Source organism: Calliphora vicina, chromosome 3, assembly GCF_958450345.1.
Source record: "Calliphora vicina chromosome 3, idCalVici1.1, whole genome shotgun sequence".
NCBI classification, from domain to species: Eukaryota; Metazoa; Arthropoda; class Insecta; order Diptera; family Calliphoridae; genus Calliphora; species Calliphora vicina.
Genome location: NC_088782.1, coordinates 100881373 through 100896827, shown reverse-complemented (window position 1 = coordinate 100896827; position 15455 = coordinate 100881373). Strand labels below are relative to the sequence as shown.

At 30.0% G+C, this 15455-nt stretch overlaps 4 protein-coding genes across 4 annotated transcripts in view; 2 read left to right on the top strand and 2 right to left on the bottom strand.

Moving 5' to 3' along the window:
- Mi-2 (chromodomain-helicase-DNA-binding protein Mi-2 homolog) overlaps window positions 1–817 on the top strand; it is a 66728-nt gene extending 65911 nt beyond the window's left edge. The window contains exon 6 of the mRNA XM_065505557.1: window positions 13–817. Coding sequence (XP_065361629.1) covers window positions 13–170 — 158 coding nt within the window. The 3' untranslated portion in view covers window positions 171–817. The remainder of the gene's footprint in view (window positions 1–12) is intronic.
- Window positions 818–3510: 2693 nt separating this feature from the next.
- Window positions 3511–4444, top strand: RpS12 (ribosomal protein S12). The gene is made up of 3 exons (XM_065505563.1): window positions 3511–3656; window positions 3836–3970; window positions 4042–4444. The coding sequence occupies exons 1-3, from the start codon at window positions 3640–3642 to the stop codon at window positions 4307–4309; spliced, it is 420 nt and encodes a 139-aa protein (XP_065361635.1). The 5' UTR covers window positions 3511–3639; the 3' UTR covers window positions 4310–4444.
- On the bottom strand, window positions 4062–11254 carry Zmynd10 (zinc finger MYND-type containing 10). The gene is made up of 4 exons (XM_065505560.1): window positions 10678–11254; window positions 10170–10587; window positions 9644–10089; window positions 4062–4650 (listed from the first exon to the last, which is right to left on the bottom strand). Exons 1-4 carry the CDS (start codon window positions 11124–11126, stop codon window positions 4596–4598), a joined length of 1368 nt encoding a protein of 455 aa, XP_065361632.1. The 5' UTR covers window positions 11127–11254; the 3' UTR covers window positions 4062–4595.
- A 1672-nt stretch (window positions 11255–12926) lies between these two features.
- Grasp65 (Golgi reassembly-stacking protein 2) lies at window positions 12927–15343 on the bottom strand. Its single transcript, XM_065503141.1, has 2 exons — window positions 15088–15343; window positions 12927–15023 (listed from the first exon to the last, which is right to left on the bottom strand). The coding sequence occupies exons 1-2, from the start codon at window positions 15148–15150 to the stop codon at window positions 13539–13541; spliced, it is 1548 nt and encodes a 515-aa protein (XP_065359213.1). The 5' UTR covers window positions 15151–15343; the 3' UTR covers window positions 12927–13538.
- Window positions 15344–15455: the final 112 nt, after the last annotated feature.

Sequence of the window (15455 nt, the reverse complement as noted above, 5' to 3'; positions counted from 1 at the left end):
TTCTATTTTAAGCTCAACTAATGGCTCAATTCCCCGCTGGATTTCAAGGCACTACTCTACCAGCGTTTACGGGTGGACCCGCTGGTAACTTTTCTAATTTCCGACCTCAATTCTCTGTACCCGGTCAACTGTCGAATAACACTAGTGGTGTCAATCCGTCTGGAAATTAAATTTATCTAACAAAAAATATGCTAATAAAATATGATACTTGAGTTTTAGTTTCGTATTTATTAATATTTTAATATACATACATATATAATAATATTTTAAATAATTTGCACAAATTGTGCAAGAAATTTTACAATATACATACATAAATAATTTCGTTTAAATGTAGTTAATTTTGATTTAATATCTATACATTTCATTTTATAATTTAAATATCCCATTTTATATTTATAATTTTATAACAAACATTGGATTAGGCGTTTTTTTAAATCTCCTTTCTTTCAATTGTAGAACATACATTCATACATTTATGATTTCGTAAATAAAAAAAACAAAAATCTATATAAACAATAAATATGACTAATCATGCCCATATTAAGCATTCGGAACGTAACTAAAAATCAGTTAAAAAAATAAAGCAGTTTTAATTTTATTAAATAGTGCAGTGAAATCTTTATTGTACTCTAAAATTCAATCACCAAGTGAATGTATTTTCAAACAAATATATGTATGTATGTTTGCTGTACTAAAGATTAAGCTACACATTTGAAATAAAATCAAATTTTAGAACTGCAAACGATCAATTCCTATACATATTATAAATCTCCAAAAAAATTACCAATAAATTATCCAAAAACTACGAATGAAATTTGGTTTTATTTTTTTTTATTTCTTAAAGGATACGTTTTTTTTTTTCAATTATATCTATGTACAATCGTCTTTGTAAGATTTGGCGAAATGGCAGTGGCTATCTCATACATTCACACTACTACGTTTTTCTATTTTTAGACTTGTCACATATTCCCTTCGAAATGGTTTGGATTCCGTAGTTATTCCTATCAAATTGTTTTATCATCTGTTAAGTTAAAATTTGTTAATAATTATACAAAATTTATTTTGTATCAAAATCTTTTTAAACAAAAATGTTATAATCATCTAAAAATCAAAATATACTAAATTTTAGCAAAGTACTGAAATAGTCCATTTTGGATGTGATTCAATTTTGCAAAAAAAAGTCAAAAATCTTATTTTGATAGATATCCCACTCGCATCCCACTAAGCGACCAAAAAGGTCTTAAAGGAAAAGACATAAGCTTTCTTTTGAGCAAAAAAGAAATTTAAAAAAGGGCCCATTTTATAAAAAAGTTAGATTTTGCAAAAAAAAAAAAGTTAAAAATTTTATGTCTTAAGGTAGGGTCACACTTGACAAATATTTGACGAAAAAGACGTAACCACTAAATAAAATATATTTGAATTCTTTTATTTATTTCATAAACTTATTTTACTTTGGGTGATTCAAAACAAACAATTTAGTTTTATTTTATTTGATGCTGTTTGATCTTAGAAAACACTTGTAAGAATAAACACGTCAATCAAATTTGTGCTAAAAAAAGTGGTTAGTCTTTTTTGAACAAATATTTGCCATGTGTGACCCTACCTTTACAAAATATTTATTTTGATAAATATCCCACTCGGAATATCTAGGAATGCACCTAAGCTTTCTTTTGAGCAAAAAAAATTAAAAAAGGGCCATTTTGAAAAAAACGTTAGATGTTGAAAAAAAAAGTAAAAAAATGTACATATGTCTTCAGTTACAAAATATTTATTTTGATATATATCCCACTAAGCGACCACAAAGGTCTTCAAGGAAAATATCTAAGCTTTATTTAGAGCAAAAAAAAATTAAAAAAAGGGTCCATTTTGTATAAAACAGTCAACAAAGTTTTTGATTTTGCAAAAAAAGTCAAAAATTGTATGTTTTGAATAACATTTATTTTAATAGATATCCAACTCGCATCCCACTAAGCGACCAAATAGGTTTTCAAGGAAAATATCTAAGCTTTCTTTTTTGAAAAAAAAGTCAACATTTTTTTTTTTTCGGAAGATTGAAGAAATAGTTATCTAAAATATTTGGGACACATTTTGCTCAGAACAATAGGTAATAAGTTACATTTCCGGTTACCCTTGGATCCAACTTTGGCCAAATAGCCCTGGACACGTTGCAATCCATCCTACAACACCAGGATTGGTTCGTAGAGAATATCTGCTTCCCTTTTTTTAAAAAAGGGTCCAATTGGGCAGTGACCGGTTAACACTTTTACTAAAAACCTGAGATTTTTCCGATGCAACCAAATTAGTATTCTGGTTGCTCTTGGATCCAACTTTAGCCAAATAGCCCTGGATACGCTGCAATCCATCCTACTACACCAGAATTGGTTCGTAGAGATTATCTGCTTCGAAGATCAACCAATAGTAGTGGCTATAGGAGGTATAACCTCTCAGTACCTATTAATATAGTCCAGATCCGAACCCTGTCCTGATTGTGTATAGTTCCAATAAATCTTCTAGAGACCTATTAAAGTCCAACACTATTATCTGCTTCGAAGATCAACCAATAGTAGTGGCTATAGGAGGTATAACCTCTCAGTACCTATTAATATAGTCCAGATCCGAACCCTGTCCTGATTGTGTATAGTTCCAATAAATCTTCTAGAGACATATTAAAATTCAACACTATTTTCGAGTGTACCATATGACATTTCAAAGCCCTCAATACTGCCTGACTATATACATACACTATAAATCTGAATCCACTTGCGATAATAACTACAATATTAACTATTGTATACCCTTTTTTAAACTCTTTTCCTTCACTTGTGGTGAATAAATATAATGTTGACAAAATCGGATAATGTTAACCAATTATTAAGAATATAAATTGTTAAATTTCATACGTTATAGTAGAATCTGTATTTATTTCAATTACAAATTGCTGAATTAGATAATTTTTAAATTTGAAATAAAATATCTTCTGCGTAAACTAGTCTTTCTAACAATATTTAGGTGGAGGGTATTTAAGATTTTCTCAATCTGGTTATTTTTTATCGTGACGATAAACTGACAGTTCTCATACAAAAACATGTTAATTGGAGGTTTATCGTTACGAAAAACGATTACCAGATATTGTGAAAAAGGGGGTTATTACTTGTTTAATTTAAGTATGTTTTGTAATCATAAATAATTTGTTATACTCTGTAATATTTACTATTAGTATTAATATGAATGTATTAGTATTAATATTATTGGCCAAATGTGGCTTTAAAATATTACAATAAATGAAATGAAACATAAATATGTATGTATTAATAAATTAAGATATCAATATTAACGTACAATTCATTTGAAAAACATTAAATCACATCAATTAGCTTTTGTATATATCTCAACCAACTTAACGAAATCACTGAACATACACACGAAATGTCAAAAATTGAACGAACGGTATCAAAATAATGTGAAGTTGGCTGCAAAACACCCTTCTTTCTTTCCGGTTGTCAAAAAGGTACGAAAGCAATGAATTTGCTGCTGAAGCTGCAAAAAATATTTTAATATAAAATATAATGAACATCTTTGAATTAATAAATGAAATTTTTTGTTATTACAGTGCAAGGACGACAAATACATTAAAATATGGCTGACGTTGATGTGTAAGTATAAAAAAAATGCCCAGAACATAAGTGAAATGCTAAACAATTACAATAAAAAATGTTGAAATAAAATAGCGATTAAAATAAATATATCGTTAAAGAAAAAGCATTAATGTTTCGTGTAAAGCTTTTGGTTTGATAGTGAATTAAAAATATATTTTTCTCTGTTTTCCAAACAGTGATGTTCCCTCAGCAGCTCCCGCTGTAGGTGGCCCCATGGATATTAATCAAGCTTTGCAAGAAGTTTTGAAGAAATCTTTGATTGCCGATGGTCTCGTACATGGTATTCATCAAGCCTGCAAGGCCTTGGACAAGTAAGCATGAAAATTCTCCCAAGTGTGCTTTTTAGAAACAACTAACATCGTGTATATTTTTTTTATTTTAGACGTCAAGCTGTTTTGTGTATCTTGGCTGAGTCTTTTGACGAACCCAACTACAAGAAGCTCGTTACTGCCCTCTGTCATGAACATCAAATCCCCTTGATCCGTGTCGACTCCCACAAGAAGCTCGGTGAATGGTCTGGTTTGTGCAAGATCGACAAAGAAGGCAAGCCCCGTAAGGTTTGCGGCTGTTCCGTTGTTGTCATCAAGGACTTCGGTGAGGAAACCCAAGCTTTGGATGTCGTCAAGGAGCACCTCAGACAAAACAGCTAAACTACAAATTCCTATTTATGTAGTCTAGTCTGTAAATGGGGTTCATCTGAATGATGATAACGATGCATCTTGTTTTTGTTTTTATCAAAAACACACCAAAATAACAACAAATGTGGCTAAAACATAGATGTAGTTTTAAAACAATAAAAAACATTTTTTTTAATGTTAAATCAGGATAAATTTTTTTTATTAAAAATTGATAAATATTAAAAGAAAAAAAAAGTATTTGTTTATTGCGTTAAAATTAATAGTTGATATATTAAATGTGGGTTTGCATGTTCTTGATCTATATTTTGATGCAGTTATGTTTATGTTTGGTCCAATCATCAAGTTGACATTGTCTGTAAAATGAAAAGAAAATTTTAATTTTTATAAGCTGATAAAATACTTATAAATATATTAAACATAATGGACTCTAGTTCCGTCTACGAATATATTCCTTTGACAATGTTTGAAGTTTAGATTACGATAAATTAAAAAAACTATCATGGGTTAGGATCAAGTAAATATGTAATTTGATTTTTGCCTTAAAATTTGTTTAATTTATATTTATGTATTTTAATTTAGAAACACTGATTTTAGTTTTATTCGTTAAATCTTTTTTAAATTTAAGTTTGAAATGGTTCACAATCTGAAATGTTTAGTTGCCAATTGAATTTTTGGAAGTAAGCAGGGATTCAATTGATCATGTGCTTATATTCATACGGTGAAACAATTCAGTTTTGTATGCATTGTGGAAAATCGTTTAAATAATTTCTGAGAAAAAGTGAAAAATATATTAACTTTTTTATTAGTGCATCAAAAAAACAACACTTTTATCTAATTAAATTAAAAGTGTAATATTCAAACTACCAGATCTAATTTAAAAACATGTTCGAATGATATTTTTAGGCAGTTCATTGTATTGCTTAAGAAGTCATGAAAATTAAATTCACTTTGAACTACTGCCATGTTTTGTTGATGGGTCTATTTGAAATGAGAATATTTGCTGTTAATTAAATTTACTGCGTACATTCTCTATAGAATTATATTTAATCTATATATATAAATGAAATGGTCCATGTATGTAATGGCATCACGTGAGAACGGCTAGAGCGATTTGGCTGATTTTTTTTATTCGATTCGAAATTTTCAGGAGATGGTTTGTAAAGAAAAAAAATTCCGGGTAAAAGTCGGAAATTTTTTTTTAGTATAGTCAACTAAAATAAAAAAGCTCCCTAAAGTATGCAGTACAAATTTAGATATTTTATTTGCAAATAAATAAGAAAAGTCAGGTGTATGTGGGTTAAAAAAACTTGAAGAACTAACATTAGTAAATGCTACCGGTCGAAGCAGGGGCGGTCAACTAGTTTAAAATAGTTATTAATTACGAAAGTCTTAAAAGTAAATTAGATCCTTCCGTTTTCATAAAAATGTTCTTCACATGCCTTAAGGCACAACACAAATATTTTTTATAACGTCGTTCCTAAAAGTATAAACAAATATTTTTAATGTTTTATTTAGACATTTGTAATATATCATATCTATGGGGAGACCCGAAAACATAGGGTAGAACAAGGTAGAAGTACTAGGGAGAGTTTTCAATATATACCCCTGCAACGTCAAATGCAATGTTTTTTAATACGTTTATTTTGGAATTAACACAAATTTATTTACAAAAATATAATTTTTCTTCAACAATTTCCAAATGAAATACATATACAGCCCAATTATGAATAAAAAAATCCGCGGGAGTTTGTTCCCCGGGAGTTTTTTCCCATTGAATTTGAATAGGAAAAATGAGAAAAGGGAAAAAACTCCCGGGGAATTTTTATCCATAATTGGGCTGATAATAAATTTTTTCTTCGACATTTCATTTTGATTTATTCATATTTGCTTGTAATTGACGTTACAGGAATTGTATAATTGAGAACGTTTTTTCTTTTGATTCTACCTTATATTGTTGTGTCATGGGGTAGAACTAGATGCCCTACTGAAAGTAAGCTGAGAGTGAAAGCTTACTTACAGTAACGCTTCTATGTATGTACATTAGGACTATAACCAAATTTTGTTATGTTGTGTTATTTACGATAAAATTTTTCTCGGGTCATAAAAACGATTTTTAAAGTAAAAAATTTCTCAAATTTGTATTACCTTTTTTTATAGTGAAACAGCGGATTTTTTCCCATAACTGCAAATTTTAAATATAGATTCGAGCCAGGTTGACATATTTTTTTTTTTAAAAACTGAGTTTTTTGGATAAACAAAAAATAAAAAAAATTATCTCTAAACTTTACCGCGTTTTGTGGGTGAACTTTTTTTACAACCACGAAAAAGTAATACTATTTTTTTAAAATAACTTTCAATGGTCTATTCGACTATGCTACGGCCATTTTCGATATTTGCAAAAAATTTAAAAAAGTTACTGCCCTAATGTATATATTTTTTTCTATGCCCGAAAAAAATTGGCGTCTTTTGGCGATTTCGCACATACAATTTGGCGATGAAGGTAAAATCAAATCTTGAAACGTTTGTCACACAAGCCGATTTAAAAAACGACGGAAATTGTTTGTCATCTTAAAAAATATCTAGTAAATATATATCGTTACCTTGTGTTTTTTATGTCGAGATTTTTTGGCTAAATATGATATATGAAATAAACGAAATATGATATATGAAACAAACGAAAATCTGGCCTTACAAAAAAAAAAAAAACACGATAGTTTTATCTGAAATTTATAAAAAAATTTCTTTGTTTAACTTTGTACATTGCTTTATTTTATAGTTCATATGAAATAAATTTAATTTAAAATTATGAAACATCCTGTTGCTGTCACTATAACGGTAATGGTTGTAAAATTTACACCATATAGTTTGTTTTTACCTTGATTTTTTAAGCTGTAAATACATTTGTTGTATCTAACAAACAAAAAAAGAGTAAATATTTATTATGCCAAAAAGTAAAAATAATAGCCTCAAGCGGCCCACTATAAATATAACAAATATATCATCAGCTATAAAAGACATCGAAAAAGGAATGACTATAGAAACAGCAGCCAAAAAGCATACAATTGCCAAAACAACCTTGTGGAGACATTACAAAAGACACCAACTGTCTGGCCAACAAACCTGTGTTTACATGAACAGCCTTGAAAACAATAGCAACAATAGGCAAATATTTACGGATGAGGAGGAAATCTTTCTGGCTGAATACATCAAAACACTAGCAAAATTGCAATATGAACTTGATGGAAATGATATTAAGAAATTTGTTTATCTCATTGCACAGAAAAATAAAAAAATTCTACCAAAATCCTGGATAGAACATGAATTGGCGGATACTGAATGGTTGGATGGATTTGTTAAACGACATCCGAGTACACCTCTAGGAAAGAGAAATGATCCGACAATTTCTCCTAACTACCAACCAAAAATTGATTTTAATGTAATTCCTAGTAATTTAAACGACTCAATATCCCTATATCTTTTTACTCAAATTTATCATCTAATGAAGGTGACAAATACCGTTGCAGAAAAAACTGCTAATGAAAATAAATAGTTGCATTAAAACAAATGCCAACATTATGGAAGAGTTGCATCAAAATCCCAGAAATGCTATAGGAATTATAAAAGCGGTTAGAAAACACAACTTTCGCCAAAAATGAGTACAAAATTAAAACTGCCCAAGGCTAAATCAGTTACTAACTAGTCAACATAAATTGTACACTTTTGAAAAGGAAATATCTATATGCATATTGAAAAAAATTAAGAATAATCCTTAATATAGTGAAATACATGTATACGAAAGAAAAAATATTGAAATATTTTTCTAATTTCTTATAATTATGTATACAAAGTAGAAAATCATCATTAGATTAATTGGTAGTATATGTATGATGGAAATCAATATTTTAAAACCAAAACAAAATAAAAAATTATAGACCGATCATCATAAAATTAAGTGGCAGGACTCCTGTGTATATGAAACTTATTTGTGTTGAATTTTATTTGGGTACCAACATTTTTAAGATATTTATGCTCGTTAAAGTGATTTTTGGAAGTGGGTCTTATGTAAGAGCTGATACTTATTAAGGGCCGATCCTTATAAAATTATGTGACATGACTTCAGTATATTTGAAATTTATTTGGATACTAAAATTTTTAAGTGATTTATGATCGTTAAAGTAAAATCAGGAGAGGGACTTATACGGGAGCTATGACTAATTGCCATCGACATTTTACTGTATCAGAAACGTGGATTATATGACGTCAAAGTTTCCAAAAAAACGAACAACATTCCTCCAATGACACTCTAATGTAAAATTCATTGATTTTTCACCAAAATTTGAACTATTTCAGGTCACCTATTTGTGGTTTTTGTGCTTATTTTTCTTCACTTTTTTTGCTTGGCTAAGCAAATGACATTTTGTTAATATTGTTAAGTTATTATACCCTTCACCTTCGTGAGAAGGGTATATATAAGTTTGTCATTCCGTTTATAATTTCCACAATATAATTTTCCGATCATATAATGTATATATATTCTGGATCCTTATAGATAACGGAGTCGATTAAGCCATGTCAGTCTGTCAATTTTCTGAAAAAGATATCTTCGGGATCCAAATCTTCAATAATTCTTCGAGAAGTTTTCTATTTAAAATCAGCAAAATCGGTCCACAAATGGCTGAGATATGAGGAAAAAACCAGGACAACCTCGATTTTTGTCCTATATCTGGATTACTAAGTCATTAATATAGAAAATATGGATATCTAATGATAGATATTTCAAAGACCTTTGCAACGACGTATATAAGACCATAGTAAGATGTACATATTACTTGTTTTTTTTTTTCTTTAACATTTTAATCAAAATTTTCAATATAACTACTTTATTTTAACAGTTAATTATTAAATATTTTTTTACATTTTTGAAAAGAAGATACAATTTCCTACACATTGATACTATATCTTATTTCCACTTTTTTCGAAATTTTCCTCACTGTGCAATGTTTACATGGTCAACCGGTTAATTCGACTCAGTAAGTGATTCTGAGTAAACCGATATAATTTAATGTGGATGTTGGACTAAGATTTTTGGGCGCAAACAAACATCAGCACAAAGGCTTAATGAAATCCCCACTATGGTGGTGTAGGGTGTAATTATGTATAAAAAACTAACGAAGTGTAAAGCGATAACCTTATTTTATAAAACGAAATCTTTGTTTAAAATAAAAAAATCGAATATTAGCTTTTCATACCATATAAACCAAGCCAAGTCATTTCAAATCATTTTTAAAAAAAATATTATTAATAAACTTAATTTTGACGGAAAATTACAAAAAATTCATACTCTACCTTGAGCAATAGTATACCATTTTGCAGTTGGAACATTTCTTTTCGGCTTCTCTTAAACATTTACCACACTTATGGACTTTTTCATCATTAATATTACTTGATTTTTGTTCAAAACTCTTTTCTGCTTCTTCAACTTTAGCTTCCAGTTCAGCTAACAAATCAGTATTATAAGCGGCATTTAAATGTTGAGCTGTAGTTAAAATTTGTTCTTTATCATTGGTTAGAAATATTGTTTCCTGTAACTGGGCTATAGCCAAAAATCCACCAGATTCTTCAGTTTCGAATATAAGATTTTCCCTAATTTCGGGAAGTTCTTCCAAAACTAAATTGGATTTTTTTGAAGCATTTGAACTTTTACCAGACATTGTTAGCTGACATAGTATTTGTTTTAGATCAATTAGAGGTGGCAATTGGTCTAATAGAGTTTCATGTAAAAGTCCTTGACACTGATATTTAAAAGAATAAAATATTTCATATTAATTAAAATATTAATGGATGATTACCATTGAAAGAAAATTAAACTTACTTTACTCAATTGTTTGCGTCTTTCGTCATTTATCTCATATGATTGCATTAGATTGGCGTTGAAAAGAATTTGGCGCAAACAAAACCAAGCTTGAGCTTCGTGTTTAACAACCTTTGCCACTGTCTCACCTTTTACAACAATCCATTTTTCATCAATGAATTTTTCAACACCCTTTTTAGTTCTTCTTTGCCAAGGACGGAAATTTAAAAGGTCTGCCATTAACCATGGTATATCGTGGGTAACTACCAAGCGCCTAGTGGCACTTATTGGCAAAGAGTTTACATTGTCAGCCAAATAATTTAGAATGGAGACAGATCTCAAGCCAATTTTAAAGATTAAATCCCTTTTTTGACGCTCAAGTTCTGTAAGTATGGACTCATCAACATCAACGTTAGTATCATTTTCGTGATAACCCATGCTAGAAAAAGGAAAAAAATAACATTTCATTATCATTTCAGTCTGATTTACAAATTGAAATTTTCTAATAAAAAAACCATATAAAACATACCTCGCTAAACCAATAACTTGTGCAACTGCTTGAGCGCAATAGTCAATTAAATCGATAGCCGAGTCCTGCAACGCCTCACAACCACTTTCATGATATAATGTCATGTCCAATAAAGACATAACCGCTGCTTCATGAAATAAAACCGTGTATATTAAAAACGTCGCCGGAGGATTTGGATCAATGTCTAATAAATGCGGCAAAACTTTCGTCTTCCACAAAAATATACAAAATGCTTCGTGTATTAGAACCTTAAGCTTATCACGAGCTATAAGCATTTCCTTCACCTCCTCTTCACGATGTTCAGCGGCCTCTAATAAAGCCTGTTGGCTTAGTTTAATGATCATTTCATGGACATCCAACCATTTTGTTGAACCAACATCTTTGATTTGAAACGGTCGAATACTTTCAATAAAAAACGTTAGTTCTTCGGGATATACAAAATTTGCCATTTTTAATGAGTTTAATTAATAAAAAAATATGTATTTAGTTTTGGTGTGCTTCTTTTCGACGATAGTACAAATGTAAAAAATTTAACAATTTTTTTTAAAAAAGTTTTATCAACAAACAAATTTTTGGTTGCTATGGTTTTATTTATTAACAGAATCTAATAATAAGTGTGTTCGCGTACTTTCCAGTAAAAATTATCCAGTAACTCATGGTAGAACCAACCAGGTACAATTATTAGGGAGAGTTTTCAATATTTACCCCTGCAACGTCAAATAACGCATTTACTCTCATCACTTTTTATTTTGTTTTCGCAATGTTTTGCACGTTATATTAAAACTAACACATATTTATTTGGAAAAAATTAAATTTGAATTGAATATTTCACGAAAAAAAGTAAATACACAAAAATTTGTTTAATTAATTTATTTTTGTCTTAGACATTTCGTTTTGTTTTTTTTTCTAATTTTCTTTGTTTGACGTTATAGGGAATGTATAATTGAGAACGTACTTTTTAATAATTGTACCTTGCTTGTTCTGCCATGCAGTAACTTTAATTTAGAGCGTAAAAATTTATTTACTATCAATCTAAAAAAATATCCAAAAAAGTACGCAAACAACAATTTGTAAAAATAAATTGTATGTTATTATAAATCAATTTAAAACGTTTGTTTCATGTTACTCGTATGTGTGACGATTTTGAGCAAGTTTGAGTTTTTTCTAGTTTAGGTTTTTGACAATTGAGTTATGTCTTTGACAGGAGAGTTTCCGATCTATGTGTATTTATCTACGACTCGAACAAATTAATTTTCAAGATAAAATTTTAAAAATTATTTTATATATCGATGGCTTATATAAAAAGGACCTAACTCGTGTTTTTTTATGTAGTGATTTTTTTGGGTAATTATGATATATGATCGGACGATTTATCGAAATAAACGAAAATCTGGACTTGCAAAAAAAACACGAGTTAGGGCCTTTTTATATTAAGCCTTTTTATAATGAAAAAATCTCAAATAAACAAAACTAATAATGTCCATTATTGAAAATTATATTGGAAACAATTCTACATTTAGTTATCAGAGATTAAAATCAAACTAACTAAAATATGTATGTAGGAGTCTGTATTCGGCTGTGTCAAATCATATATACACCCTTCACCAAAGTATACTTTCAGATAAATGTTAAAACAATATTTGATGACAAAAAATGTTGGTTAAAAATCAAGGAAGTCGCGGTTTTTGCTTATATCTCAGCCATTGAAAAATGTGGAAATTACAAACGGAATGAATTTTCTATTTTTTTTAAATTGCGAGTCGATAAAGCCATCTGTATAATGAAATCAACTTTCCGTAGCTCCCATAAAAAAATTGTTAAACCATGTTTTTTTCAATAACATAATTTTTGTCAGCAAAAAAGTTTGCATTCCCGTATAACTTTTAAAAGAAAAAAATATTTTCAATCTTTATCTTAAAGTATACTTTGGTATATATTAATTTTATATAATTTTGATCAAGTTCATAAAATTTAAAACTTAAATTCACAGCTGTAAGTTATAGGAACCACCTATGATACTATTGATCTGAGATCAGACAGCATTTTAATAATATATGTACTTTAATAAGAAGGCCAGCTACTTTTGATAATTCATTCTAATTACAAAAATATCAGTTATTTTTGGAATAAAAAATTGTTGATAAAATGAATTTCACGAATAGATTTTAATTTGTAAAATTTCGATACGAAAATTTCTTAATTTTTGACCAGAGTTTAAAATCACTTTGTCATTGAAATAAAACTAGTAATTTGTAAGTTTTTGTTGTGACTTGCTTTTATCTAAGTATATGTATATAATAATTATTAATAGTAGTACATACAGATGAAGTAGTACAAATATTTGAAATATTTAATTGTTATTATTTATAAAGTGTACATATAAATTTTTGTAATAATGTAATAAAAATTTACTTAAAAACCATCAATTCTTTCATATCATTATAAGGGTTCTTTATATTTTATATATAAAGCAATCAATAAGGCAAACAAAAAATTAAACAAAATATTAAATAAGGTTTGAGCTATTTTTTGAATTGTATAAAAAGTCCATTTAATTTTGAAAATTATTAGTTAATTGTAATACTCAAATCGATTTAAAACTCTTAATTAAAACATATGTATTCAAAAAAATTTTTTGTTGTTAAAATAAGCATTTAAAAAGATGAAATGGACTTTTAAAAAATAAAAGCTCATTAAATAGTCACTGTAGAGATAGTAAGGGGTATAACAGCTTTGTCATGAGTAATGATTAATAAAGAAATTAAAATTGAGAGGAAAGAGAGGAAGATAAGGTTATTGACATATTTAAACAAAAAATAAACAATTTATGTATAAGTATAAACTCTTTTTTAATATATAACTTAATTATTAAATGCTGTTGAAGTGGGTGGTGGAGGAGTAAAGGGATTCATAGACGACGATGTTGGAGGTGGTGGCATAACGGGAGCAGATGTAGTTGTTGGTGCCATAACGGGTACTAATGGTGTGGCGTGTTGCATCTGCTGCTGTTGTTGTTGCTGTTGATAGGCAGCCATTTGTGGTGGCATGGGTGTAGTTTGCGTTGGATATAAACCACCCATTGAAGGTTGTATTTGTGGATAACTAGGGACAGTTTGTGCAGCCGGGTACGATAAAGCTGCTGGAGATGACATGTATTGTTGTATACCAGTCGAATACATAGGAATTGCGTTAGCGGTCATCTGCGGTGGGGGAGCAGTAGCTTGGGGGTATGGTAATTGTGTTGGTGGCTGCATGGGCGGCATAGAGCCAGATGTTTCTATCAAGCCGGGTATATAAAGATTCGAAGGTGGTGGCAAAGTAGTAGTGACAGATGATGGAACAGTGACATAGTTGGCTTCAGACTGTATTGCCGAATTTTCATTTTGTGTCGCTGGAGACTGTGAAGTCTCAATAGAAGAAATTTGTTCATTTAATTGTTTTGTATTTCCGCTAGTAGTTTCCTCAGTATTTTCCACAGTATTTGATTCTGGTGCTGTTATCAATTCTGGTGTATTATCATCTGGATTAAAGTAGGCTTTAAACACACTTTGGGTCGGAGGATTGACCACACTATCCTGTTGCGCTGTTGTCAAAGTAGTAGGAATTGCAGCGGTAGTCGTAGCAGCAGCAAATGTATTACTTAGAGGAGGCACATAAGGCAAAGATGGTGCTATAACTGTACTTGGTGCAGTTGCTGGTATAACTGGAGCTGATATGGATGTTGGCAATGGAGCAGCAACACTAGTAGATGACGGTATAGTTGTTGGTGGCTTAGCAACAGCAGCATTACCAGCCTGTATGGGTATGCGATGTAAATAACCGTAACCAATGCCGCAACCCAATGCACCTTCACCTCCCCAATGGGTATTTGGCTTGATAGTCACCTCCCGACAGGCATCATCATCAATGTTATAGACGTACATTTTTAATGGCTGCTGCTCATGAGTTTCAATCAAAGTAAATAAATCGTCATTTTCATGTCTTATAGCATCTGCACCTATAACATAATCTGTGTAGGCTCTCAAACCTGCAGCCTCCGCTGGAGAATTAGGATGAACTTCCAAAATATGCCAAACATGTTCATTGGCACCTTCAAACGAACAAAAACGTATGCTAACACCCAAAAGACCTTGACCACCCCAACCCGAACTTGGTGTCAACGTTAATTCTCGTACAGTTTGGGTTTTACTCGAGTAAACCACTATTTTTACTGGCTTATCAACATTTTGCTTTAACAGTTCCTTCAACATGTCATTATCTTGATCCAGGCGCGTACCAGCTATGGCTATAATAAAATCAAAGAAAGCTTCCAAACCAGCCTTTTGTCCAGGAGAATTGTCTTGTACCTACACTCAATATAATCATTAAAATATGTAACAGTTTTGCAATTATGCATTTCAATAACATTACCTTTAATACGTGGTAGCCCTCAGTGCCTCCACCGGGAATTTCTACACTATGACTTGATCCCATTTTCTTTTTGCTTCCTTGTGTTACTAATTAATACCTTTTCTCTATTTTCAAAAAAACCTTACACTTAAAAATACAGATAATTTTCCAAATCGTCGCAAACTTTTCAATATATTTTTGTTATTTCACTGAAGAAAAATCAACAAAATTTTGTTAGGAATTGCGTGGCACTGTCAGAAAAAATCAAATAATTCTATCTTATTTGACAGTCAGTAATGGCAAATTAGCTGTTTTATCATCAAATGTAGCGTTTTTAATAATTATCATCACTGTAAAAAATGCCTTATCTGAGCAGCTGCTTTTACACA

Excerpts from the sequence above, each read along its gene's own strand:
- Grasp65 (XM_065503141.1), bottom strand. The coding sequence starts at position 15,150 with ATGGGATCAAGTCATAGTGTAGAAATTCCCGGTGGAGGCACTGAGGGC. Across the intron at positions 15,024-15,087 it reads AGGGCTACCACGTATTAAAG|GTACAAGACAATTCTCCTGG; the intron begins GTAATGTTATTG and ends TATTGAGTGTAG.
- Zmynd10 (XM_065505560.1), bottom strand. The coding sequence starts at position 11,126 with ATGGCAAATTTTGTATATCCCGAAGAACTAACGTTTTTTATTGAAAGT. Across the intron at positions 10,588-10,677 it reads CAAGTTATTGGTTTAGCGAG|CATGGGTTATCACGAAAATG; the intron begins GTATGTTTTATA and ends TCCTTTTTCTAG. Across the intron at positions 4,651-9,643 it reads ATGGTATACTATTGCTCAAG|ACAATGTCAACTTGATGATT; the intron begins GTAGAGTATGAA and ends TTCATTTTACAG.
- RpS12 (XM_065505563.1), top strand. Across the intron at positions 3,971-4,041 it reads GCCTGCAAGGCCTTGGACAA|ACGTCAAGCTGTTTTGTGTA; the intron begins GTAAGCATGAAA and ends TTTTTATTTTAG.